At 35.8% G+C, this 27171-nt stretch overlaps 3 protein-coding genes across 3 annotated transcripts; 2 read left to right on the forward strand and 1 right to left on the reverse strand.

Moving 5' to 3' along the window:
* The first annotated feature begins 4356 nt into the window (after positions 1–4356).
* On the forward strand, positions 4357–5935 carry LOC122304861. The gene is made up of 2 exons (XM_043117125.1): positions 4357–4893; positions 5237–5935. The coding sequence occupies exons 1-2, from the start codon at positions 4357–4359 to the stop codon at positions 5933–5935; spliced, it is 1236 nt and encodes a 411-aa protein (XP_042973059.1).
* A 3364-nt stretch (positions 5936–9299) lies between these two features.
* Positions 9300–13128, forward strand: LOC122304369. The gene is made up of 6 exons (XM_043116596.1): positions 9300–9561; positions 9648–9834; positions 10175–10364; positions 10873–11076; positions 11573–11872; positions 11970–13128. Exons 1-6 carry the CDS (start codon positions 9367–9369, stop codon positions 12973–12975), a joined length of 2082 nt encoding a protein of 693 aa, XP_042972530.1. The 5' UTR covers positions 9300–9366; the 3' UTR covers positions 12976–13128.
* A 180-nt stretch (positions 13129–13308) lies between these two features.
* On the reverse strand, positions 13309–19602 carry LOC122304368 (beta-galactosidase-like). The gene is made up of 19 exons (XM_043116595.1): positions 19201–19602; positions 18938–19033; positions 18724–18836; positions 18530–18596; positions 18340–18432; positions 18038–18181; positions 17364–17452; positions 17073–17178; positions 16901–16985; positions 16604–16722; positions 16345–16509; positions 15784–15959; positions 15574–15683; positions 15374–15483; positions 15166–15276; positions 14798–14908; positions 14506–14711; positions 14101–14428; positions 13309–13816 (listed from the first exon to the last, which is right to left on the reverse strand). The coding sequence occupies exons 1-19, from the start codon at positions 19387–19389 to the stop codon at positions 13706–13708; spliced, it is 2529 nt and encodes an 842-aa protein (XP_042972529.1). The 5' UTR covers positions 19390–19602; the 3' UTR covers positions 13309–13705.
* Between the last annotated feature and the right edge of the window lie 7569 nt (positions 19603–27171).

Raw genomic sequence — 27171 nt, forward strand, 5'->3', positions numbered from 1 at the left:
AATTTGACATCCTAATAATTGATGGAAATCAAGTTGTTGAAGAACCAAAGGTTGTAAAGATCGATGTTTAAATTCAAAGAAGAAGCAAAAGGGTACAAGTACGCTAAGCAAGTGGGTGGGTTTTGGTACGCCAAGGAATTCATGCTTCGAGTCTATGCAAAGCAAGATACAAATGTCGTGTATATTATGGGATTAGATCGATCCTTATGTGGAAAGAAGACTTGAACAAGATGATAAAGTAATTGGAAGAGAAATGCTATTCATGATTGTTATTTTTTGTCATCATCCTGGCCCACACCATCTTCCAATTGTTATCAACTAAATGAAAAATTATTTATCATCCAATCATTTGATACCATATTATAAAGAATTGGTATGATGATGATGATTCAAAATAAGATGGCTAATAAGGATGCGAGCACTTTGTCGAGTATTCTCTCAACTGCTTTCTTCTTTTAGAAAGCGACTGAGGAGGAGCAGTTAGTATTCTTCCTCGATTGAGGAAGGAGTGTTGATCTCTGTTTGCGTCTGTAAGCAGAGGAGTACGATGGAAGACATGGAGGAAGTATGGAGGAGATTGAAGCTGAATGATGAGGAGGATGGACCGATCGAAATACAGCATTCTGATTCGAGTTTATTGAACCTGAAGAGTGAACGTAGTCTGGTTGGGAAGGTGATTTCAATGCGACGGATTGGAAAGGAAGTTATCAGATCTATGATGGAGAGAATCTGGAAGGTAGGAAAACCAGTGGAATTCCAGGAGATTGGAAGTAACTGCTATGTTATAACATTCGTAACTCGGAAAGACAAGGTGAGAGTTCTTGATGGCCGTCCTTGGCTGTTTGATAATCATCTATTTGTTCTAAAAGAATTTGAAGGTAAAGTGCAACCTAATCTGTTTGACTTTGATCATGCTTGCCTATGGGTACAAATGTTAAATTTACCTTTGAATTATATGACAAAAAGGATGGGAGAGGAGATAGGAAAATCGATAGGGAAGGTTGTGGAGGTGGATGTGCAGGAAGATGGCTCAGCTTGGGGGAGATGCTTAAGAGTTAAGGTGGAGTGTGATCTTAAAAAACCTATAGCTCGAGGAAGGACAATTCTAGTGGATGGTAGGAGAAGCTGGGTGCCTTTTCAATATGAGAAGTTACCTAGGCTTTGTTTTAATTGTGGAAGAATTGTGCATGAAAAGGAGGGGTGTAAGGGGAGTGATGAAAGTGCTGGTCAATATGGAGTGTGGCTTAGGGCAAGGCCTATAATTAGAAAAGTAACTACTAAAGGGGAAGAGGAAAAGATAAAAAAGAAAAAAGAAAAAGAGAAGGATAATTCAAGGCAGGAGTATGAGGAAATGGAGAAGGGAGGAGAATCTCAGCAGGAAAGGGAGGAGGATGAGTTAGTAGAACAAGGGGTGACTGATGTAAATTCAATGCTGAAGGTACAGGAGGTCCTATTTCAACCTATGGTGAATGTGAATGAAGGGGATGATAGTAGACCAGATGCTTGTGTGAATGTACAAGATGAGAAGTCTAAAGTGATTGAAAATAAAATGCTGCAATTGACTGATGAGGATGTGGAGAGCAAGAGGTCATCAAGGTGGAAAAGAATGGCTAGGGCTAGGCCTGAGTCAGGTAAGCAAACTAGCTCTTTTTCTCAACTAAAAAGAAATTTTGATGCTATGGATGAAGATAGTGAACAGTTTGATGGTGGCAAGAGAATTAAGAAGGGTGATGAGGTAGTGTGTGATGAAAATATACTAAGGGTGGTGGCTACTGAGCAGCACCACCTGGAAGCATGAAAATCCTATGCTGGAACTGCCGAGGGCTTGGGAACCCTCGGACAGTTCAAGACCTTAGTCTTATGGTTAAGGAAAAGCAGCCCATTCTGGTTTTTGTTTGTGAAACAAAAATCAGGTCATGTAAAATTGTTGGTTTGCAAAGGAGGTTAGGGATGGAATGAAGTTTTGCTGTTGATTCTGAGGGAAGAAGGGGTGGTATTGTACTTTTTTGGAGAGATGAGAAAGGTGCTGAGATTGTAAACTACTCAAAGTGGCATGTTACTGTAATAGTAAAAGGAGAAAGGCAAGAAAAAGGCTGGTGCTTCACAAGGTTCTATGGTCATCCTGAATCAAGGAAAAGAAAGCTATCATGGGACCTGTTGAGACAGTTAAAACCTAAAAATGATGGTGCCTGGTGTGTGGGGGGAGATTTTAATGAAATATTATGGCATAATGAGAAAGTAGGAGGAAAAAGAAGAGCTGAAAGTCAGATAAATCTGTTCAGGGAAGCATTAGAGGACTGTGGTCTGGTTGATGTTGGATATAAGGGAAATGGATTTACCTGGTCTAATAAACATTCGGACCAATCCTTTACAAAAGAAAGATTGGACAGGTTTGTGGTGAATAACAGATGGAAGTCTATTTTCAAGGAAGTGGAGGTGATGGCTCAAACAGGGAGATGCTCAGATCACTTGCCCATAGTAATCTCTACTGTTGATGAAGGGAATGGTAGAAGGAGGGGTTTTTTTCAGTTCAGGTTTGAGGCTTGTTGGTTGCAACAAGAAGAATGTGAGCAAGTGGTTAAAGAAGGGTGGAGGAAGAGTCTCTTAGCATCAGAACCTATACAACAAGTTCAAACCAGATTGCAGTGCTGTAGTCAGGCTTTATTATCATGCTTCAAAGGAAAGGATAAAAGAAGAGGAAAGGAAATTGAGCAGGTATCAAAGAACATAAGGGAGATACAAGGGGATCTTTGTCAGAATAACATGGAGGAGTTGAAAAGATTGCAAGAGAAGGTGGGCTTGTTACTTGATCAGGAGGATGTGAAATGGAAGCAGCGTGCAAAGAGGAATTGGTACACTATAGGAGACAGAAACACCAGGTTTTTCCATGAGTGTGCTAATCAGAGAAGAAGAAGGAACAAGATTGTGTCAATATTGGATGGTCAATCTGTTCTAAGAGAAAAAGAAGAGGAAATTGCAGCAGCTTTCAGAGACCATTTTTCTATGGTTTATACTAGTGCACAACCATCTACTCAAGATATTCATAAAGGTGTAAAAGCTTTGGAGCCTAGGGTGTCATCTGATATGAATAATTTTCTGGAAAGTACTTTTACAAGGAAGGAAGTTGAGGAAGCCATAAATATGATGGGGGCATTAAAAGCCCCGGGTCCTGATGGGTATGGGGCATGCTTTTTTCAAAAATTTTGGCATGTGGTAGGAAAGGAAGTAAGCAATGCTGTGTTGGGCTTTTTAAATGGGGGCAGATTGCAAGACTCGATAAATCAAACTTATATTGCTTTAATCCCAAAGGTTAATGAGCCAAGAAGTGTAAATGATTTTAGACCTATAAGTCTTTGCAATGTGTTTTATAAGATCATTGCAAAGACTCTTGCTAATAGACTGAAGAGGGTAATGGATGCCATTATTTCCAAATGTCAGAGTGCCTTTATTCTAGGGAGATTGATATCAGACAATGTTATAGCAACCTATGAAATGTTACACTCAATGAAATGTAGACAAAATGGCAGAGTTGGAAGCATGGCAGTTAAATTAGATATTTCAAAGGCTTATGATAAGGTGGAATGGGATTATCTGGAGGCTGTTATGAAAAGACTGGGGTTTGGAGATAGATGGGTGGGTCTAATCATGAAGTGTATCTCATCAGTGTCTTATGCTACTCTTGTCAATGGTAAACCAGGTGACTTTATCTTTCCCACTAGAGGTTTGAGACAAGGAGATCCATTGTCTCCTTATCTTTTTCTTCTATGTGCAGAGGGCCTAAGTTCTATGCTTGAAAAAGCCCAAATCAGAGGTGATTTAAAAGGTGTTTCAGTGACTCGAGGGGGTTTCAAGCTGACACACTTGTTGTTTGCTGATGATTGCTTGATTTTTGGGAAGGCTACTTGGAAGGAATGGAAGACAATTAGTGGCATACTTGATACCTATGAGAAGGCATCTGGACAAAGCTTGAATAAGCATAAAACAACTGTTTTGTTCAGTCCTACAACTGGTGCAAAGGTGAAAGGTGATATTATGAGGGACTGTGGGGCAAGAATTCAGAACAATTGTGAGAGATATCTTGGACTGCCAATAATGGTTGGTAGATCAAAATATCAAGCTTTTAATAGTGTGAAGGATCGAGTATGGAAAAAGCTAAGTAACTGGAAAAATCAGTTTCTCTCCCCTTCAGGAAAAGAGGTTCTCTTAAAGGCAGTTATACAGGCTATCCCTACATATTATATGAGTGTTTTCAAACTACCAAGGAAGTTATGTCATGAATTGGCAGCTCAAATGGCAAAATTTTGGTGGGGCTTCAAGCAGAAGGAAAACAAAATTCAGTAGAGGAAGTGGTCGAAGATGGGGTTATCAAAAAATGAGGGAGGTTTGGGTTTTAGGGAGGTAGAAGCTTTTAACAAGGCACTCCTTGCAAAACAGTGCTGGAGGGTTTTGATGAACCCTCAATCATTGGCTGCAGTGTTATTGAAAGATAAGTACTTTAGAAACACTGACTTGTTACATGCTACATTGGGTTTTAAACCTTCGTTTATGTGGAAAAGTCTGTGGGATTCATTGAGTTTGTTGAAAGAAGGGTTGGTATGGAGAGTTGGGAATGGTAAAAGTATAAAAATATGGGGAGACAGGTGGGTTCCAAAGGCTGTGACTTTTAAAATTCAATCTCCTATACAAATACTGAATGCTGAGGCCAGGGTGGAGGAATTACTTTCAGGTGAGAATGGAGGATGGAATGAGGGACTTATAAAGCAAGTATTTGATAAAGAAGAGGCTGCCATTGTTTGTAATCTACCTATCAGTTTTTCCAAACTTCCTGATAAGCAGATCTGGGCCTTCTCAAAAAATGGTATATACAATGTTAAAAGTGCTTATCATGTTGAGGTAAATAAAAAAAAGAAGAGAGGAAGGGGAGGTTTCAGAAAGTGCAGGGGATATGTGGAGGAAATTATGGTTGTTTAATATACCAGGGGTTACAAAGATCTTTGTTTGGAAGGCTATTACAAATTGTCTTCCAACAAAGAAAAATCTGTTTAAGAGAAAGGTTGTAAAAGATGCTTTATGCCGAGTATGCAGAAAAGAGGATGAATCAATTTGTCATGCTTTGTGGAGTTGCAGTGGATCAGGGGATGTTTGGGCGTGTGAGTGGAGTCCAGTGCAGAAATGATCAGCTAATGAAAGAGACTTTTTTGAACTTTGGTCTGAATGGTCTTTGAGGTTGACTCAGGATCAAATGGAACTAATAGCTGTGGTGTTGAGAAGGATATGGTTCAGGAGGAATGGTTGGGTCTTTGAAAATAGATTTGAAGGGCCTAATGATGTATTTAGTCAAGCTGCAAATTGCTTGAGTGAATACCAGCAGGCACAGGAGACACAGCAGGCACAACCAAAACAAAGCAATTCTCAATGCGGTAGAGCTCTACATTGGAAACCACCTGAAGGGGATACGGTGAAGGTAAACTGGGATGCAGCTCTAAAAAGTGATGACAGAAAATGTGGAATGGGGGTGGTGATCAGAGACAGATGTGGTGATGTTTTAGCCTCGTTATGCAGTTGCAGATGGAATGTCTCAAACCCTGTAGTAGCAGAAGTTCATGCTCTTTGGAGGGCAATGAAATTATGTGAGGAATTGAAATTCAGTAAGGTGCAGTTGGAGGGAGATGCAAAGTCTGTGATCAATGCAGTTAATAATGCAGAAGAGTGTTGGGAATGGCATGGTCAATTGATAGAGGATGTGAAGTCTGTTTTGAAGAATAGAAAGCAGTGGTCTGTTTTACATGTTAATAGAGTTTGTAATAGTGTTGCACATGATCTTGCAAAAAGTGCTTTATTTGTAGAGGAAGAAAGAGTCTGGATGGAAGATCATCCACAGGAGCTGTTAAAAGCTGTGAACTTTGATAAACTTTGTAACTCAGTTAACAAGTAAATTCAATATATGAGGTATTCTTTTCAAAAAATAATAATAATAATAAGATGGCTAATACAATTTTTTAAATCGAAATATCTAAGGTTACGTTTGAGGAATAAGGTGATCTTAAATAATTTATGAATAATAGTAAAAAAATAATGATAAAATAATGAATAATAATAGAGTATTGAAATATTCTAATACCTAAACTAAACGTTAGAGCGATCGATAAAGTACTTCCTGTCATTGAAGCAAATTAAGAGGCACTAAAAGCATGTTGTAATTCCTCCATTTGATTGCAAGAAAAGTTCAGAATTGTACTATACAATATATATATATGTTTATATGGATGGACATGGATGATGAAGTCTGTTTCAATTTTAATAGAATAATACTAAATCCCCCGCTAGGAGCTACCGTTCTCAACTTTTTATCTTTTTATTTATTTATTTATTTCTTAATGATTAAGAAAAAATTATTTAATATTGTTGTGAATTTTTTATATTTTTTTAAATATTTAAAAGTATTAAAAAATTATGTAAAAAAAATATTTTTTTATTACCTAGCGGGAGCCCAGCGGTGGCTGTAGCAGTGTTTATTTTAATAATACACCCTTTCGGTTTGTCAAAATTATTAATTAGATCGTTTCTATCTATATTCGATCTGCCAAATACACTAATATAGTAATCTTATTCTTGCTACATAGTAAGAATAAGAAACAAAAGAAAAATGGTCACGTTTGCTTAAAATATAGTAAGAATATAAAAAGAATAAAAAAAATTAATATATATATATATATAAATATAAAAGAGAAAAAAAATAGGGAGGAATAAAAAAACCATTATTATTATTATTATTATTATGATTGTTAATGTTACTTCTTGTGAGGGCCATTGTTTAATTAATGAAAAGGTAGTTCATACAAAGATTTTAAAAAGTAAAATTTATACATTAAGAAAACTATTAAGAACTCCATATATAAAATTTTTTTGCCTTTCATTGATAATGTAAGCACTATTTTTAATTGGCATGACATCCTATAATAAAATCAAAATATCACATATCCAAATTTGAAAATTATATGTAATAATTATTCAATAAATTGATATAATATGTTATGGTATATCATATTGTAAACTCTTTCTACCGTAAAATAAATCTACAACATCACAATTAGTGACATCAATTTATAAAATTTAGCCTTTTATCCAAAAAAAAAAAATTATTAATCTTAATTATGTAAATATTTTTTAATATTTATTAACCTTGAAAGGGATATTTGAGCTCTCACAATTTTAGCTAAGAGATAAAGTTAAGAGGGACTCAAACTCCTATAAAGAATATGACTCACACTTCTAGCAGGAGATAGATTCACACTCTTAATACGAGGTAAACTCAGACTCCTAAGAGAAAAGAGGTTCATGTTTCTAATAGGAAAGAGATTTAGACTTCTAAAAAGAAAATGCTTCATGACTAATTGGACTTCTATCACTCCAAAAAAATAATCTCTATAAACAGCCTACAAGAGGTAACAAATTCTTAACTAGATTTATTTGCTACTTTATACATTTACTCGCATATTGCTATATTGACTCTGGTATCGAAGTGTCCCCAAGGCAACGAGTGTCGCCCCTTCATTTGTTATAGGTAATCCGTGTGGTTGGTGGTGAAACACATCCTTAACAAACCTAATTTTTGTTAGCCTAAAGCTTCTATATTTTTTTATTTGAATAATGATATATACATGTTTATAAGTTTATATAACGTTATGTACAGTCGTAGAGTATATAAACACCATGCAATTAGTTTAAAAAAGAGTAAGGTTTAATATTAAAAAACTAATTTTTTTATGTAGGTTCCATACATATTTACTCACTTTAAAAATAAAAAATTATGTTACATTTACGTACTCTACGTAAGGGTGAACAATTAAACCGTTCACATAGGCCGATCCGAAATTTCGACCCGACTCGCAGAATTTTACCCAAATTGAAACAAAATGGTTCGGAAGCGGTTAATTCCATTGCTACCCGTTTTTCAAACGGTTCGGATCGAGTAATTACCCGTTAACCGATTCTATGCGGAGTTGTTTTTGAGAACCAGTGGTCGGATAGGATTCTCTTGCCAAAGAAAGTGGTGAGAGCCGCGGTGCAACTGGCCACGCTAATGCCAAACACAAGGTTTTCTGTGTTGAAAATGCTGGCCTAGCCATCAGGGGACCAAATCCCGTGGGATACGACAGGGTAAATGAAACCAGTGAGGAAGGCGACGAACTGGGTGCCCCCAATGATGGAGCCGCTAGTGATACCTGCAGCTGTGATAGCGAAGGCCCACTGGTAGAGGAAGTTAATGTAGTCGAAGTACGACAAAGGAATTTCCTTGAGTCCGAAGAAGTGGTGACCGATGAAGCCGTTGGAGGGGGAGCCAAAGGCGAGGCAAACCTGAACAGGTAACTCCATGGCAAAACCGTGTCGATAAACTTGTTGGAGATGGTGGAGATTTGGTCACAGAGGTAGCCTGCAGCAGCCGTGGCATCGGTGGTGTTTGGGCCCAATAACTGGGCCAGTTGGTCAACTGAGCAGCTCGATAACGACATAACGCCATGGCTCACTCAGAACGAGAGAGAGAGAGAGAGAGAGAGAGAGAGAGGTGATGAATCGGGAAAGACATTTTTGTGTGTGTGTGTACAGTGGAAAAAGAAAGACTTTTCAACTTCTCAATTCTAATCTTGTCCATCCAGATCCAAGACACTTCTCAATTCTAATCTTATCCGTCCAAATCCAAGACAAAACATTTAAACGGAATAACCGAACCCGACCCGACACAATTCGGATCAAGTAATCGGGTAACGGCTGAAATACGGAATGCTTCTGTTCGGAATAACCCCATTTCGGGTCGGGTCGGAACAAATCTTTACCGGTTCGGGTTGGGTCGGCGTGCAGCCCTATCTCTATGACTATAAATATCATTTTTTACGACCTTGTATGTACATTAATCTTTTATAAAAAGTTGAATTTTATTAAAAAAATAATAATTTATCCGTCCAAGACACTTCTCAATTCTAATCTTATCCGTCCAAATTCAAGACAAAACATTTAAACAGAATAATCGAACCCGACCCGACACAATTCGGATCAAATAATCGGGTAACGGCTGAAATACGGAATGCTTCTGTTCGAAATAACCCCATTTCGAGTCGGGTCGGAACAAATCTTTACCGGTTCGGATTGGGTCGACGTGCAGCCCTATGTCAATGATTATAAATATCATTTTTACGACCTTGTATGTACATTAATCTTTTATAAAAAGTTGAATTTTATTAAAAAAATAATAATTTACTTTATTTCCGCCATTAACGAGACAGACTCGACCTTTAAATTTCCCATTTATTTATTTTTATTTTTTGGCGCGAATTACCACCGAGTCGTCGTCTCCGATTTCTCTCGACCATGACCACCGTACCAGAAGTGACCGATCTAATCGCAAGGCTCGCTTTGCACCTCAAAGCCCTAAATGAAGAAGACGTAGAAGAAACTCTGGGTTGCTCCATTTCATTGTTTAACAAATCTCTGAACCTCGATGAAGATTCTAGGGTCAGTGTTTTGGACACCGCACTATCCCTAATGTGCTTCAAAGCGCCCCAGGTTTAGCTCTTTCCAAGCATCTAGGTTAGGCCTTTTGGAGAGAGCAATCTTTTCTAGTTTCTCATCGTGTAATTGTTCTCGTTTAGGTTTTCAATTCGATGCTCGAATATTTGGTCCAGACGATTGTCACTGTTTTGTCGTCTTCAATTTCTTGCGAAGTGTTTAGAGTTCATACAGACGAGGTTTTGCGGGTCGGGAGCTCATTTTCGCGCCATGATTGTTTCGAATTGATTGAAGCGTGCGCCGATGTCACATGGAAGTTGGAGGGACACGGTGGGTTTGTTTAATTTCGTGAAAGTAGGACTTTCAAACCGCTATTTTGCTATTGGCTTCTTAGTGAGTTCCCATGTCTTGGTCCTGAGAATATATGTCTAACCTCTTTAAGTTCATTGCGAACTTATTTAGTGATCGGATTAACAAAGTTCTACTGAGAACCAGAGCTGAGACTCTGAATCAATGCTTGTCATTTTTCACAGATCTCACAAAGAAGATTTTTTTTTTTTTTCCTGTTCTGTTCATTTGTCATCTGGATTTGACACTTGAATTATGTGATTTATGGGACCGTTACAGTCCTCTTCATTAAGTTATTTAACACATTTGTCAAATATTGCAGGAACGCTTTCGCAAATGTTATCATGTGCTCTTGTAAGATTAGTGATTTCAGCTTCTTGTTGTCGATACTTGTTACCATCAATTCCTGTTCTTGTTCCAAGATCAATTCATAGAAGAAGCATAGCAGTTTCACAGCTGCTTTGCCAATTTCACAGAGATTTCTCATTTAAGGATTACGAAGTACCTTTCAGGTTTGCTGTTAACAGAGTTGCTATAATTTTTTTCTTTTCCTTCCTATCGTGGGGGGACGGGAGCATTTGATGGGGCATAATTCCTCACTTAAATACAAATGTTAAACATTTTAGTTTCCACGGGTTCCATTGGCCTCTGAAAATGAACTCAATGTTATTGAATATATGAAATCCCAATTTTTGGTGAAAAGGCGAATGTAGAATTTGCAGAGATATATACCTTCTTGCCAGCAAATCTAAGCCCAGAACCTGATTTTAGTTTTCCTAAGTTATCCTTCCATTGACACTCTTTTCTTTGGGGCTGTTTTGAGTTTTACACTACTATTTCTTCAAGTTCATTAAAGACATAAAGTACTCTTACCCAATATAAAATGTTGAAGAAATTTATCCCCATTGTTTGCATAAATCTTTATGGGTATTCTGGCTCTCATAAGATTGCAGCACTCTTTAAATGTTCATAAGCACTTGTACATTTGTAAATAGTTATTTATACATCATCCTTGTGCAGGTTGCTGTCCTGGTATCTTGACCCATTAACTCTAAAGCATGATCTTTTGAAAATTTTTCAAGATACTATGGAGAGGCCTTTCATTTCTTTGAATGAGGAATTTCATGAGAGGATGGATTGGCGCCATACAATCCTATGCTTGGTACTTTCTCCTACTATGTTTATTGAGACCAGAGCTTTGTTACATAGCTGGCTTCTATTGACGTGAGTACATACTTCCTTATCCCATGAAATGCTCCAGCCCTTTGCATTGCTCATTGTTTTCTCTATCATCCTAGAAGGAATTGAAATATCAGGTTAAGTTGCTTCTAAATGCATCATAATTCTTCTGTGTTTGTTACTTTCTAAAACAATGTGCATGGTTGTACTTTATTAAAAATAAAAATAGTGTTCAGAGCTGTGTCGTGTTGGTCTCTAATATGTAGATTATTTTTCAAGCTATATATAAACATGCTTCCCTTTTATAGGTACTATATATCTTATATTGGACTTGAAAACAAATGATGTATAACGAAGGTTCTTCATTTGAAAATTATGTCCTGGTTTCGTGTTTCATGGGTTTAACATTGATGAAATAAAGTATTTACTGATAAAGATAATAAAAAAAGGGACAATTTATTTTTGAAAAATGTGTCTTTGGTTGGAATTCCCTAAGTAGCCAGCTTATAGACTCTGTTTTTCTAATTTTTGTGTGCAACAGGGGTCTGGCCTCTGTGCAAGAATTTCTAACCAAGTTGATCTCAATAATACTAGATGTAATCTCCAGACCCAGCTGGTGGGGCTTATCAGTAGAATTAGGATCAAAGCTTCCATTTTCTAATGCATATTTTCCCTACAACCACCGCTTATTGAGGATCTTGGCTGGACCATTATCGACTGAATGCCTTATGCAGTTGTCTTGTTCTGTAAGCAAACCAGCTTCACATGCTTGGAAAGATCGCATGTCAGCAATCAAGCCAGCTGTAATGAAGACTAAGACGTTTGGTCACAAATCTTCTTGGTAAATTCTTACACCACTGGTCCACGTGAATGCAATAGGGCTTTTACACCTTTTTGACCCAACTTCCAGAACTCATCCTTTAAATATTGCATAGCAGGGCTCTGGCAATCAACTTCCCAGATTGGTTTTATTTTGCTTCTGTTTTACTCTTCACTGAGGAACATCTTCCAGAATATTTTCATTCAAAATTCAAATTGGTGACCGCCAAAATTGGAGAAACTCATGACATGGAACCACCTTATTCTGCTGCTGCAGCAAGGTACATTGGATGGATTCTGAGCCCCACTAGTAAATATCATCAGGACATGCTTGTTCCTTCTTTAACTAAAATATCAGACTCGTGGATGCCGAAACAATTTGGTTCAGTTTCACGTGACAAAGATCCGGTATGTTACAATGAGAAACCAAAGAGACCCAATTTGGGTGAAAACAGAGATCATACTCTCACAAAAGTGCGTGATTGTCAAACCATTGGACTCTGGCTCAAAGAATTCCAAGACATAGGAATGTGGTACTGGAATGAAACAGTCAACAGTCAGGTGTCTTGCGAGGAAAAATCACCCAATGGTCTTAATTTTCAGCAAAATGTGCTATTCAGAAGAATCCCATTAGGCGCCTTGATTGGGTGCTCGAATAATATAGATGAAGATGGATGTCAGATGCTGCTACATTATGCTGCAACTGGGAGAATACTTCAGTCAGTAGAAACCAAATGCACTAAATTGAAACATGCAAAATGGAGCTCTGTGGAGTGGGAAGAATCAGTTAGATGGACGGATAAATGTAATAAGAGGGAGGCTGTAGCAGGTGCCTGTCTTGTTTTCAGTTTAACAGATACAGTTGAGAGCATGTCTGATTTATTATTTGACAGTGAAGAGAGTGGACTGCAATTTATTTCCCGGTTTAAGTTAAGGGCTTGCAAGTACTTAATTAATTGTATTAAGAAGCTAATCCAGCTTACAATTGATGAAGATGTAGTGATGTTAATGGATCTCAGCAGTAGATTGGCAAAGTGGAGGCATCAAGGGCAAGAACTGTCACAGGTTGATAGAGATCTAGATGGTGTAATTAATAGCTTGAGTCATAAATTGTCTTCACTTTAGTATTAGATTCTGTAGAGGAATAGACCCCCAGTTTATGCAGAAGTTGTTCTTTGAGCTCCAAACCCATTTTTTTATCTCGTGTATAGAGAAGACCAAGTTGTAAAATAAAACGTATCATTCTGTTGTTCAATGAGTACCTGTAACTTGCAAGAATGTGATAGTGTGGACATTGCCAGAATGTTGCACTACGGTGTTGTTGCTCATTAAATAACTACATGAATGTGATAATACAAGATCATGTATTTAAGAGAGCAACAAGGTGATCGAATTTCAAGTATAAGGAGGTAGAAGAGATTATTATTGAGTTCTATGGTAGAAATTGGCAAATCAAAATGCTATTCAAAAGGCTAGCACTTATTACTTCCACTTGATTCTCACAAGGCAAACTGCTTTCCCCCAGAACGATACATGACAATCCACAAACAAGTTAAAACTTCTGCCTTCGTTTGTGGAGACTCTAAAGTTGTAGTAAACTCTATGAATAACATGTAAAGCTATTTGACAAATGACAACTTCCCTATACATATACGGTATCTCTGATGCATGTTTAGAATCATCTTCACTATTTACATTATTTGGCTTTGGCCAGGTGGTGTGTGGAATGGCTACACTTATGCCCTCGTGCAAAGTCAAATCAATCGCCTTTGGCAACTCAGATGTGTAAGTATCTATATACTGAAGATGAACTCCTTGCTCATCATTTATTGTGTACGAATGGAAGCTGCTATATTTAGCTGCAGATGGCTTCAACTGAAAGTTTCTTCATATTACCTGGACATGGATCCCCTCCAAAAACTTCGGGAGCTACGGTCACATAACAAGATTGCTTTCCAACACACTTCTGCAAGAGAGAACCCAGTTTGATCGGAAGATTAGTATAAAAAGAGATGTTCGCTAACAATACTGGATATCTAGTGGGACTTAAGAATCTAGAATCAGGTAAGGAAGTGATTTAACAAAGCAAGCGAAGATTTGGGACCAAACAATGAGTACCCATCTTCTTTCAGTAACCATGGGTCTATGGTGATCCAAAGAGATTGCAATAAATAGTGGATGTTAATTGCAAAAGTCTTTGAAAGTTCCACATATCTTAGAAAGAAAAAGGAAATGATGATAATAATATACCCTTTGAGGCGCATCATAGGACTTGTGTGCATGACAACTTCCTTCTCGAAAGCTTCCACATGTTCCTTGGGGTAGTCCATAGCTAGCAAACTTTATTTGAGAGATTTTCTGCCCAGGTGGGCACCATAAATGAGCTTTGGGTCTATTGACTCTCCCAGTGGTTAGCATGCCCCAGTTCTTAAGTGTTGGCTGGCCTTCAAAGATATCAGCACAGACACTTGCCGCCGTTCTTTTAACCAAAGAAATTCCAGTTGGGTCACCACCCCATTCCTCAAACACGACCAGTAGATTCCCGCTCGGATTCAGCCATGAGCGGGGAACATGGTACCTGAATATAGCAGCTTTATCATATATATTTAAAAGTGTAATAACAAATTAAAATAAATGATTAAGAACTTTTTTCACCATCTTTGAGAGGCTTCTCCACAATTAGTTCGACATTTCTTATCAGTGTAAGTTCCAGCATAACTACAATCGCCACAACCACCATGTGCTTTATATCCAGGCCAGTGGCGTCCAATGCTCTGACCATTTATCCATATCTGACCTTTTCCCATGCTATTCATATCCAAAGCTAATGGGTCATTGCCTTCTGGTGCTCTGAAAGTAGTCTGGAGATATCACAATATCAAGTTCATCATAATAGATTCAGAAGTGTAACCGGAATGTGTTGATTGAGGGCTAAAATTGTTCTCACCTTGTACCATTTCAAGGGTTGTTTTGTAGCTAGTAATGATCCTTTCATCCAATCAACAGAGGTACTCCCACTTACGGTATGAAGACTTGAAGATTCACCTTTTAGACCGATCTGCTCGGGAAGAAATGCAAAATAAGTCATTTAACTTTTTGTGAGTTGTGACCATCGTCATGGCAAAGTAAGATCCTTAATAATATTGAAAATGATTGTCAAGATTTGATCAAGGCACTTTAACTTTTTTATTTTTATTTTTAAAGTACCTACCTATTTTCTATGAAGGTAACCTACCAACACATTCAAAAAAGAAAAGAAAAGAAATCAAGCTAGCAGGGGAACGGGGTGGAACAGAAATCATATAGAGAACAAACCTTGTAAGACCATTTCTGCTTCGACAAATCTCTTGTCCCCTCATTGAGGCCCTTCAACGTGACTGGGCCTAAAACCCCAGCATTCCATGTCTCAAAATGCAGGCCAACATTCTGATACATATCAACATGAATGCAGAGATCATAAGCATCATATCTTTCTGCAATTAAAAGCATTGTAAAGAAAATGAATCCAGTTGAGAAAACTTACCGGAAGACCCACGGCAACACTTAGTAAAGATATCTTGTTAACACCAGCCGTCAGCTTCACAACATCGCTAAAAGTTAATTTAGGATTATCCAGCCCTCCATAAACAGTTCCTACATTGAGAACAAGAAACTAATTAATTAATCAAATCAAAGTTAATCCAGCAGAAGTGTTTGGCCTAATTTCGCAAGGACTGTTCTTACCTGATAGTTGACCATTGATGAAAACATGCAGGGCATGGCCTGCTGAAAATATAGTGAGAAGAGGAGATTGTCCATTCTTCAGAAATCCTTCATTTGAATCTATCTGGACACTGAGCAAGAAAGTTTATAAAAGTTGAGGTTAGAATATATCAGTACAAGTACTCTTCTTGCTTCGTCTCAAAGAAGGCAATGCAGTGATTGGTTACTTACTCTGTCATGTACCACAAATAATCTGTAGCATCTCTTGTGACATATACTTGTTCCCAGAGTCCATTCCTTGCGGTTGAATCATCATCATCAGCAGAGGCAGTTTCCTCGTTATATGACTCCCATGAAAATGCACTATTTACAGGCGTCATCTTCATCTGTGAGCTTTGAGCACCAAGCTGTAGAAGTAACACTTTACAAAATCAGATGGAAAAAACTAACAGATAAAATATAAAGCAGTACTAAACTTTACATTTCAAATAAATAGACACTTAATTATTTTGTTAAAATATCTTGCAAGACTTTTCAAAAATCTTTCCATAGACGTTTTAATAGCTTCAGTAGGAAAATATAGTTCTTCCTAGCTAGGTGATTCCTCCATATATATTTGTGCAATGCATACTCTTCTATTAATACTAACAAGATTTTTACCGAAAAAAAAAAAAGAAAATACAGATCTGAGAAGATATGAAGAAAATGAAATTTGAAACTATTTAGGCGCTCAACACACTTTTACTGAGAGAGAATTGAGATTTCATGACGTAGCAAAGAGCATTCTCATACCCTTGCAGTGTTGAAAACAACAGCTTTGCAGTCAGGAAGAATGCTGATGGACCAAGGTGGCAAGTCATATTGTGCATTTCCAAAGGACACCTTTGTGGATGATTTTGTGTCATAGTTTGCAAGAAATGCAGCACAGGCGCCAGACTTTGATTTGAATACATGAGCCTAGAATATGACACTGAAGTTGAGAAAATATTGGGAAAAAAAAAGAGAGAGAGATATAGTTAATCATAGTTCCTATATAGCTGAAAAACCTTACCTCTTGATTATCCCCCAGTGAGTTCACTGTGGGATCTCCAGAAACTAGAGCTGATTCACATAACTTGATGGCTTTGTGCAGATCTCTCAAATGTCCCCATTTTGGGTCATTTGGCAGTCCTGGAATAGAATGGCAACATGTTCAGATAATTATGACATAGTACTTTCCAAGTACATAGGGAAAAGTCCAGTCAATTGGCCTTCAATATGAAAGTAGGTTTCACATTAGAGAAAAATAAATGAGGCGGGTAAACTACTTTAACACAACCAACTCAAATGAGCTAAAGTAAATGCCTACCAAATTCATCAATAGGAGCATCATAATCGTAGCTGGTTGCAATAAAACCCCCAGCTGTTCGGCCAAAGTTGGTTCCTCCATGGTACTATGAGAATTCAGATGAATATTTATTTTAATTGATTAACACCAGGAAAATTAGATCAACATGGAAAGAGAACAAAGGATAGTGTACCATATAATAATTAACAAAAGAGCCACCGTTCTGAATGAACCTCACTACTGAAAATGCCAAGTCCTCTGCTGGCCTATGAGGAACTGCACCACCAAACTCAGTGTACCTGGGGATACAACAAATGAAAGAGAAATTTCAGTCTCCAGAAAGACTCGAAATGAAAAGCACAACGTAATTGAAGTTTGTCAGACGTTTACAAAATTAGATATTTAATACAGATATTTTTTTTCAGAGAAAGGAAAAAATCAAAATGGTTTTCTTTACACCACAAAAGCAATTCTTGTGACTTACCAACCAGTCCAGTTTTCTGTCCACATTTTGGGTTTATTGTCGTTGTTTGGCTTGAAGTTTTCACAGTAGAAACCATTGCAGGTATCAATCTGTCCAAAGATCAAAAACAGAAAATTTTAGTGAGAGAGCAATATTCGGAAGCTTTTGTTTATTAAAAATAATAACTGAAGTTTTTCCTTTCTACTGATAAAAAGAATAAATAAATAAAAGCTGTAGTAGTTGATAATAGAAATTCCAATCCCTAGAAAAATAAACCCAAACACGTGGCTTCTGAAAGAACACGAAAATCTCTTTAACTGATTCTTCACCATAAAACATGAAGGAATTTGATAAAGTAGGATGGAGAGTCGAGACATGCCCACCATTGCATTTATTAGAAAATCCAAAACCCAAATCCAAGATAAATGAAGAGAGGACAAAAAAAATTAAAAAAAGACGCAAACATGGATAGGACGACCTGAAGTATTTGTACAGGAGAAGGGTAACCACGGCCAACAAAAAAGTCTCAGTTAAAAACCACCTTATGGAGAGATAACACACTGTTAAACGCCCCACCAATAAAGGTAGGTGGCACTAAATGATAGGCAACTAGAAATAATACGAAAATAATATGAAAATGACAAGCATAAAAAAGGCTAAAGAGGAAGCGTTGAAAATTATGCAGAGCAACTTACAACGGGGTCAGGGGCATCCTCTTGCTTGCACATAACCCAGGGCACACCAGTGTCAAGACCTAGTGCCATTTGTGCTGCCCACTTAGTATAAGCTTTACCAGGGGCACCAATTTCCCATTCAACTGGTCCATATTCATTCTCGATCTGCCCAAATATAGACAATGACATATAAACAAGATTGACCGGCACATATCAACAAGCTTGACCGCCAATCTTCTGAGAAAGCTAAGAACATATTTTATATAATTTTATAAAACCATCGTTAGAAATATGAGGGAGACTAGCTGAGCTGTTTTTCTTACCTGAGACAGAATGATAGGACCGCCCTGAGTTTCAAACAACTTTTCTGCCTTCATCATACTGACAATCTTCTCTGTGAACTTTTGCATTGCCGCCTTCATTGTGGCCAATTAAAAATCAATAAATAATTCAAAATATATTTTACATAAGTTTATAGAAAATGATTATGGATTAGAAAATCAAAGTGCTAACTTTGAATGGTCCGTTGTCTGTTCTAAAAGCGATGCCCGGAACGTATTTCAGCCAAACAGGAAATCCCCTGAATCAGAAACAGAACAAAAACAGAGCTTCTGAATATAAGGTCGTCAAATGGAACTAAATATACCCTTTTTGGTTTGAAATTTAATTTTTCGTTAAAATACAGCATAATTATGAATAATTAGTACCCAAAGTTCCATTCAGCACAAACATAAGGGCCTATCCGGAGATGAACGTATAAGCCTGCTTGCTGTACCACCTTGATGAACTTAACCAAATCATACCTATCCTCAAAGTAATACTGAAAATAGAAAGAAAAACGAAAATGCAATGAGTGTTTCTCAACCAGAAATGAACACAGTATTTACAGAAGAAAAATTAGATAAAATTCATTTGCATTACATTTCCTGGAGAAGGCTCATGTCCATTCCAAAACACATATGTCTGTATAACATCCAAACCGCCTGCTTTGGCCTTCTGTATAAGATCAGGCCACATCTGCAACAAGCCAAAAAACCCACGAAAACGAAAAACAATTTGAGCTCAGAATCGACAAAAACTTGCAACAGTGAACCACAGACAACCATGACTCAAAAAGTCATGAAAAAAGGCAGAAACGGGGGGGAGACAGAAGGAACCCGTGAACCACATTGGCATTATATTACCTCAGGAGTGCTTCTTGGATAGTGAATGGACCCAGAAATCAGAATCCTTCTCTGCCCATTAATCACAATAGCTCTGTGATCATAAGTCACAGAAGCTGCAGCACAACAAACCAAAGAAAACAAAAGCAATAACTTGAAAATGTCAGGTCTCAACATGTTCCACCAGAAAACTCTAAAACCCATATCCATATCTCTCTTTTAATTCTCAAAGCAATGGCCTTTTGTCTTGTATCTCCTAGCTTTAATTCTTCATATCTCGATAGAGGGCGGTAAACAGAGTTTTTTTCTGGGTACACTTTCTTTTTTATTCTTTTGAGATTGAAAAGAGGGAAAGAAAGCGAGTGGCAGGTAACTGCATGGAATGGAAGTGTTGAGTTTTGGCTATGAGATGTAGAGAACGGGAAGCTCCCCCAACTGCTTTATAAACATAAGAAGAATTAGGATGCAGGGTGACTGGGGTCCATTTTTGGCCTTTTGCGGGTCTCTCACTCTCTCACCTTCTCTGACACGGAACTTAAGGCTCTCTGCCCCTTAAAATCTAAAGGTATTATTTACCTTGACCTTTTGTAAACGGAAGCTATAAAATACGGAGCCAGCATTTAAGACAAATGTCTGAACTGGTAACCAAAACGAGATGCCTTTCTCCTGCAATATGTATGTTTTTTTCTGTTCACACTTCACACGTCAAGATTCGTTCCATTTTCCATTCCAACAGAGTAACGCTGCACATATAGTCGTGTGCAAGTGTATTATAATAATTTATTAAAAAAAATAATATTTATTATTAAAAAATTAATTTTTTTCATATAATTTTGATATCTAATTATTTTTTAAAAATAATTATTATATTTATTTACTACAAATATTTTTTTTTTTTAAAATTAAATGGACGAGATTGACTGAAATGAATTAGCAAAACAAACACATGAAAAGAGCCAATCTTTTCGTAAGTTCACATCAATAACACATCATCTACATTATTAATATGACTGACTAAATTTATAAATTTTAAATTTATAATTTTTTTTATAAATTAAATTTTGTCACATCAACCATATGCAATATGTATACTCTACAATAAGTTATTGATATAATTATTCATAATAATACAACATAATTTTAATAAAATAAAAAATTAATACACTAATAATTTTTCTCAATTTTGACAGAAATTTACAAAAATATGTATAGGAATGTTAAAATGCCTTTTTTTCTTTTTCTAAGTGTGAAATTTGAAAAAAGAGAGTCGGGTTGCAGCATCCAGAACGTGGACGGTTTGACGTATTTTATTTATTTGACTTTAAGCGTTAATCCATCCACCATATAGTCCTTGCGACTACTTTGCACATTCGGGGGGAATCACCTGCCGTACACTACGTGTCGAGTATCCATTGGACAATGACCGTAGATAATATTTAACTTCACCATCTTGGTTAGCACAGTTATTCTACAATTTTTCTTACAAATTCATGTGATTGGGCCTAACAAATTTTATTACTATTTTTCCTTACCTTCGAAAATTAACTTTTTAGTCTTTCTCCTTTAATTTATAAAAGCGTAATGCTATTTATTATCTTAATTTTTATCATCATTTTATTATTTTATAAATTAGTATTAAATAATTGAATATCATTTATTATTTATTATTTTTTACGATATAACCCGATACGAACGACCAAATATTAGACTAGTACTTATATTAAGATATTTTTAATCGGTTATCATAGAAAAGAAAAGAAAAGAAAGAAGATATATTCTTTGTTGCTTCATATACAATTTTGAGTGAGCAACAGCTAGTGACAAATCATAGCTTGAAAAATAAGCTATTTATTTCATTATGTGTAAGATGTATAATCAAGATTGACAAGGATGTGTAGAGGTCTTTACTGTTATTGTTGTTGATGTATTAAGCAAGAAGAATCCACAAAAACTAAAGAGAACACAAGAGGACATAATATATATACATACATATATATATATAATATTATATGGGGTTTGTTAGAGAAAATATGGTTAGGTTACCCAATACCTACCCATAAAATCTCACTTATCAATTTTATATAACAAAGACTTTGTAAAATGATTTGATCTCTTATCTTTCTTTTGCAGTCCAACAATGTGATGTGCCTTTTTTGTGATGTGTGTCCCTCAATATATGTGACAAAAAGTGTAAAAAAGTAATTACCTTGCATGAAATCATTCTAATCTTTTCCATGACTACTTCACTTTGCATGATTCAAAGCACCTAACTTCTTCAGCTAATTTTTTATTTTATTTTATTCCATTTCCCAACTTTCAAGTCAATTAATTTTATTTTTATGATAATACAGGTAATTAAACAAGTTTAATAATTAAAAAAAGACAGGAGAGTCCAACACCATTAACCAGTCATTTTTTAATTAAAGACAAGGGAGAGTTGAGAGAGATTTAAATTATTAAAATATCAATGCACTTGCATTCTTTTGGGGCCAGGATCCATTATTTTCGGATAATTATTACATTTTTTATTTGAACCTTCACAAGCATGTGAATGAATGAATAATTGTTTTGAGGTCACTGTAAATGCTGTGTTTTATATTTGTGTATTTTCTGTATATATTACTGATGTGGTTGTATCAGTTTTTTTTAATACATAAACAATCACATTAATAGAATGCATAAAAGAGTACGTAAAAGTAATTACATATAAAATTTTTGTTTTTAATTTATATTCATTTAAAAAATATTTAATCTCATCTCATCATTACAATTTTTTAAAATTTACACATAAAATATAAGAAATAATTAACTTTTTCAAATCTAAAAATAATAATAATATTAAAAAATAATATTTTATTTTATTTTCATCATTTAACTAAAATGATCTCTTCTCATTAGGTTATTTTATATGTCGATGAAAATTGCTAAATTATATATATGAAGGCAAGAAAATGCTTCTAAAAAATTATTTAAAAAAAAAAAATCAGATTTAGTAGCTAGCTAGGGTGGTCACATCACTAAAATCGGGAGAAGAATCCTACTTTATTATTGGGTGGTACTTTTGCCTAATTATCTCAAGATACAAAAAGTCACGATTCTCCGAATAATTCTTGCTTAACTCAGTGATGTGGGAATATTATTTATCATTATTTTATTATTTTTCAATATTGCTTTTTCAATAATATATTTGCATTGAATTTTTGATAAATAATAAATAATTTTTATTTATATATTTGTATATATATAATTTCTCTCATTACATGACCTAATCTTCATTAAACAGCCACCCACCATGAAAACGTAAAAAAGATGTCTGAATTCTGATTTCTGGCCAAAAGGAAATCGATCGAGAGGGAGAGTAGCTTTGAATTTTTTTCATGCAGTCTGCTAATTAAAAGATCACAAAAGGAAGCAACTGAGGGGTCCCCATGAATTAAAACACATTAATACTAGCCAACAAGGCTACTCTTTCACTCATTAAAGTTACCAATTAAACCAAAAAACATATCTTTCATACACTCACAATTACATCATCCCACACTAAGTGGTCCATATATGCAAATTAATCTATTCATTCACAAATTGTGTCACGTCAATTTATAAATCATGCAAGATGTACAACTGTTTTTTTCTTTGTTCTTTTTGGTTGTTAATTTATTCCTTTTAGATAGAAAATGAAAGGATCAAAATTCCCCATATTTTGCACTAATTATTAATGGATATCATGCATTTGAGCTTATGAATGATTGGACATAAGAACTAATGGGAGGATGATCGATGTTTATCCAATTACATGTATTTGGTCTTCTTTTCTTCATTATTTTGGTCTTATGTCTTCTCCTAAAATATAATGTTATACACACATTAACACATGTTATGGGATCTGTTTTGTGGATGAGTTTTTCTACTCAACAGTCTTACAGTATTACATATTTACTGACATGAATTTTTATTTTTTATCCTCAATAGGTATGCGGTGTTAAATAGAATTTCTTTTTTTTTTTTTTTGGTGGATATATATCATCCCTCTTGTAACGTGTCTTGGGTGGATTGGGCCCATCCTATCCAAAATATTGTTAATACCCTCACGTTTCATCCATTCCGCAGCCCCAAAAAAGGGCAAAAAATACTACTTGACATCTCCCCTAACCATTTCAATTCATTCAAACTTACGAGACAAACTAAATGCATGTGTTTCATCTTTAGAAAAAATCAATTCAATTACAAATAATTAATACATATCTCTTCCACAACATATACTTTGCTTGCTTTGTTAAGAGGACGATGAGAATGCCACGTCCAATTAGTTTTCTGTTGCTTTCATGCAACATATGTAGGAATTGGTGGCCGTCCGATTTGCATTAAATCATATCCGAGTTTCCTTGATCGAGTGGGTCCCCCAAGTATTCTATATTATAGTTAAGATTGGTGGGGTCAGATCATCCAAAGTGCTTTATCCAAGAGAAGGATCGATGCATGGGGCCGGTAGCAAAGGTGAAGCTGTTTCCCCTAAGCAAAGGTTTGCTGCACTATACGCCTAACACGCCAACAACTTGTTTAAGAACAATGACCCACCCCAACAAATTTCTAATTTCAACCTCCAATATGCATGTTTTAGTTCAATCCAATGACATTTCATCTTAATTCTATTACATTTTAACAGAAACCAGATCAGGTAGATAGAGAGTGGAGTACTTAGGATTTGTTAATAGATATTTGAATACTAACCCTCGTCGTGAATTGAATAATGTAGACTATTCGATATACATTCAAGTGGAAATTATCGATATAATATAATTTTGATTTTCATGATGGAACATTTGAATGAAAACATCATGCGGAGACATATAGTACTGGAGTTAGGTTTTATTCAAGAAATTTAATAAATATCTCATGATTAATTATCAAATTGATCGAAGTCTGTATCACATGACATAATAATGTCTGCTGCGCGCAGTACATGGAGATCCGGCCAATGTGTTCAACTGTTAAAACTGGGAATAAAGCTGGGAAACAAAGGGCTAAAGCCCTATGGCTATGGCCAACTCATTCTGACAAAACGGCCGTGACAGTCCGTGAAAGGGACAAGAGGATTACTCTCTGCCGTCTATGCAAAAAAGCATTGGTCATGTCTCTCTCTCTCTCTCTTATTATTACAATTTATTTGGCCGGCCTAGGATAACATCCTCAAAACATATATGATCAAATTAAGATTATATATATATATATATATGCATGCATGTAACACATATCAGAATTCGATAGAGAAAGTCAAGACGGACCTAAAAGATCACGAGGAATCCTTCAATTTGCATGCGTTCAATTAAGTTACGCAAGCATGCATCCTGTCTATATATATATATAGATAGCCATTTTTAATGAAATGAGTTTTGCTTTTCACCTGGTTTTTTTTTTTCCATTTAAAAAAAAAAAAATCGGAGCAAAGTCCATGGATGAACATCTAGAAGCTTTATAAATTAGGTCTCATGACTCTCATTTAGCTCGAGTACATAGTAGTTGGTGCTCCACAATCAATTATTATTATTATTATTATTATTATTTGCTTTTAGTTAATATTTATCTATATCCATTTATTATTATATGCATCAAAATATTGTTTGAAAAAGGAGGTTGCATGAGTCATGTTTTCAAAGTTAGGAGTTTTAATAATGCATGTATGGCAACCAATGAAGTCCTAGCTAGCTACATGTCGTAATCAATCATCTAGACCTTAACTAAATAATTCTAAGAACCATCAAAGTTTTTTAAATGTTTCAAGTTTGAATACATGTGTCTGAGAATCTTTTTATCCATAAAAATATATAAAGACAGGGCAAGTTTTATAACGTGTAAGTGGTACTTATCCTCAAATTTTGAGGATCGAGTAGTACCACCTAAGCTTAGCTTGCATGCTTCTAACAACTTATCCAATATATAAATTTTTGCATGGAACTTAAGTGTAGCTGATAAGGAGTCCACATCTCTTGCCAAAACAAAAACCCACTTGCCCTCTGTCGTTTTATTTCGATTCCAGCCTAGAAATATAAACATTTTTTGGGAAATATTAATGGGGACCAGAGAAAATGACATAATAATCATTTGACTTGATGCATTTATTTTAATGAGTTAGCAAGAATTAGGTTTGCTAATTGAAGTCTTAACGAACCAACGAATTTTTCTTTGGTTAAACATCATGCCTAGCTCACTAATTGATATGTTGGCTAAAATGTCTTAATTCTGATCTGGTCTCTGTACTTGAGCCCCAGAAGAAAAATAAGTAAGTCATTAAATTCTCTATCACTTTGTGGCGTTTATTTTCAGCACAGCCTTTGTTTGACATTGAAACTGCTGTAGTACTTGTCATCTGCTCAACCACTACCAGAACTAGATGAGAGAGTTCATCACATGAATTTCTCCAAAAAGTCCAGAGTAGTTTTGGTGTTCACATTGACAAAAGTTTACTGCAAGTTTATTATTGCAGTTGGAGATTATCTTCCACCTAACGCTTCCTCAACCAAATTGCATTATTTCTGTGATGGTAGAAGTTGGCCCAAATCATACACGTACACCTCTGATCTATATATATATATATCCAACCCAATATATATATATGCAGCGTAGGGTTGGTTGAGTTGGGACCAGATTAATGTCATAGAGTATTGCAAATTGGGGTCAATCCCATCCAGGCATAGCTTGCTAATATCTAGCTAACCACTCCTCTCCAATATCTGTGAGAAAGTAGCTTGCAGTACTCTTCTCCCAATTGTCTAATATATAATATAATTACATGTCAACATTAATTAGTTTTCCTTCTCTGCAATGAGCTCCATGACACATTAGCAACTCAAATGAGGCTGACATATCACGTCAGAACAAACACGTCCAGGCTGTAATTGTTCTGAGGTGACAAAATTGCAGCCTTAATTACACTATACAACACCAATATCCCTTTCGATGATGATCTGCCACGTCTGCTAGCTTATGATTTAAGGGATGAGAAGCAAAACACACAAACATTTAATTCATCCTTATCTATCTATCTATCATGTATACCTCCATCTTTGATTAGAATAGAATTTAATTCTAGGGGATAAGTAGTGTATTTGTTGATTGGACACCATTCGACTAGCTAATATCTGCAATCTGCATGCATGCATCCATGTCTCCACATCATGAATTATTAATGTTAATCCTATTCAAAAGTAGTCCTTAATATATATAGTCTCTTGACATACATAAAGCAATGCAGCTTTCCTTGACCCACTTTTAGAGGCTAATCTAGTGGGTCTATGTCCCAATTGACATGTTGTCAAATGTTGCTTATCATGTTAGGAGGTTTTGTCCTTTTTTCTTTTTAATTTTAAATGTTAAAAATTGAATGACAAAAAAAAAAAACAGTTGATATATATATATATATATATATATTTAAATTTGGAGGGGATGGCTTTCAGCCTAGGCTAGTAGGCTGTGCAGTGTGCAATACTATTTTTTGGAAGGTCCTGGGTTTTGAAATGAGCCCAGAAAATAATTTGGGCTTGGTTTGGGCCACTGTGGCTTAGCAGATAGAAGTCCAACTTAAATACCAAAGTCCAGACTGTCTAATTAAACAAGTCTTGGGCCAACAGTACTCGAAAGTTACACATCTTTCCTGAAAATCACTCGATGTGAACCCAACTCCTAATCAATATGTATGTATGGTTTTAGGCAAGCCTTCTATTATTGTCAAATCACCCTTGCCATTTGCTTTCATGTGGCTTTAAATAATTAGCATCAAAAATAAAAAATAAAAATCACCTCAAATGGACGATAATATATTTTCAACGATATGTTTCTCCCTCATTCTCTCACGGATCATTATTTCCTAGTTTTTTTTTTTTTTTTCTTATATATCCAAACAAGTTAAATGAAATAAAAAAGAGAAATGAAATTTGTAATCATAGAACATGTAAGCCCTGCACACTCCCTTTAAAAAATGTGAGAAATTATCTATTT

Source organism: Carya illinoinensis, chromosome 3 (genome assembly GCF_018687715.1).
Source record: "Carya illinoinensis cultivar Pawnee chromosome 3, C.illinoinensisPawnee_v1, whole genome shotgun sequence".
Lineage (NCBI taxonomy): Eukaryota > Viridiplantae > Streptophyta > Magnoliopsida > Fagales > Juglandaceae > Carya > Carya illinoinensis.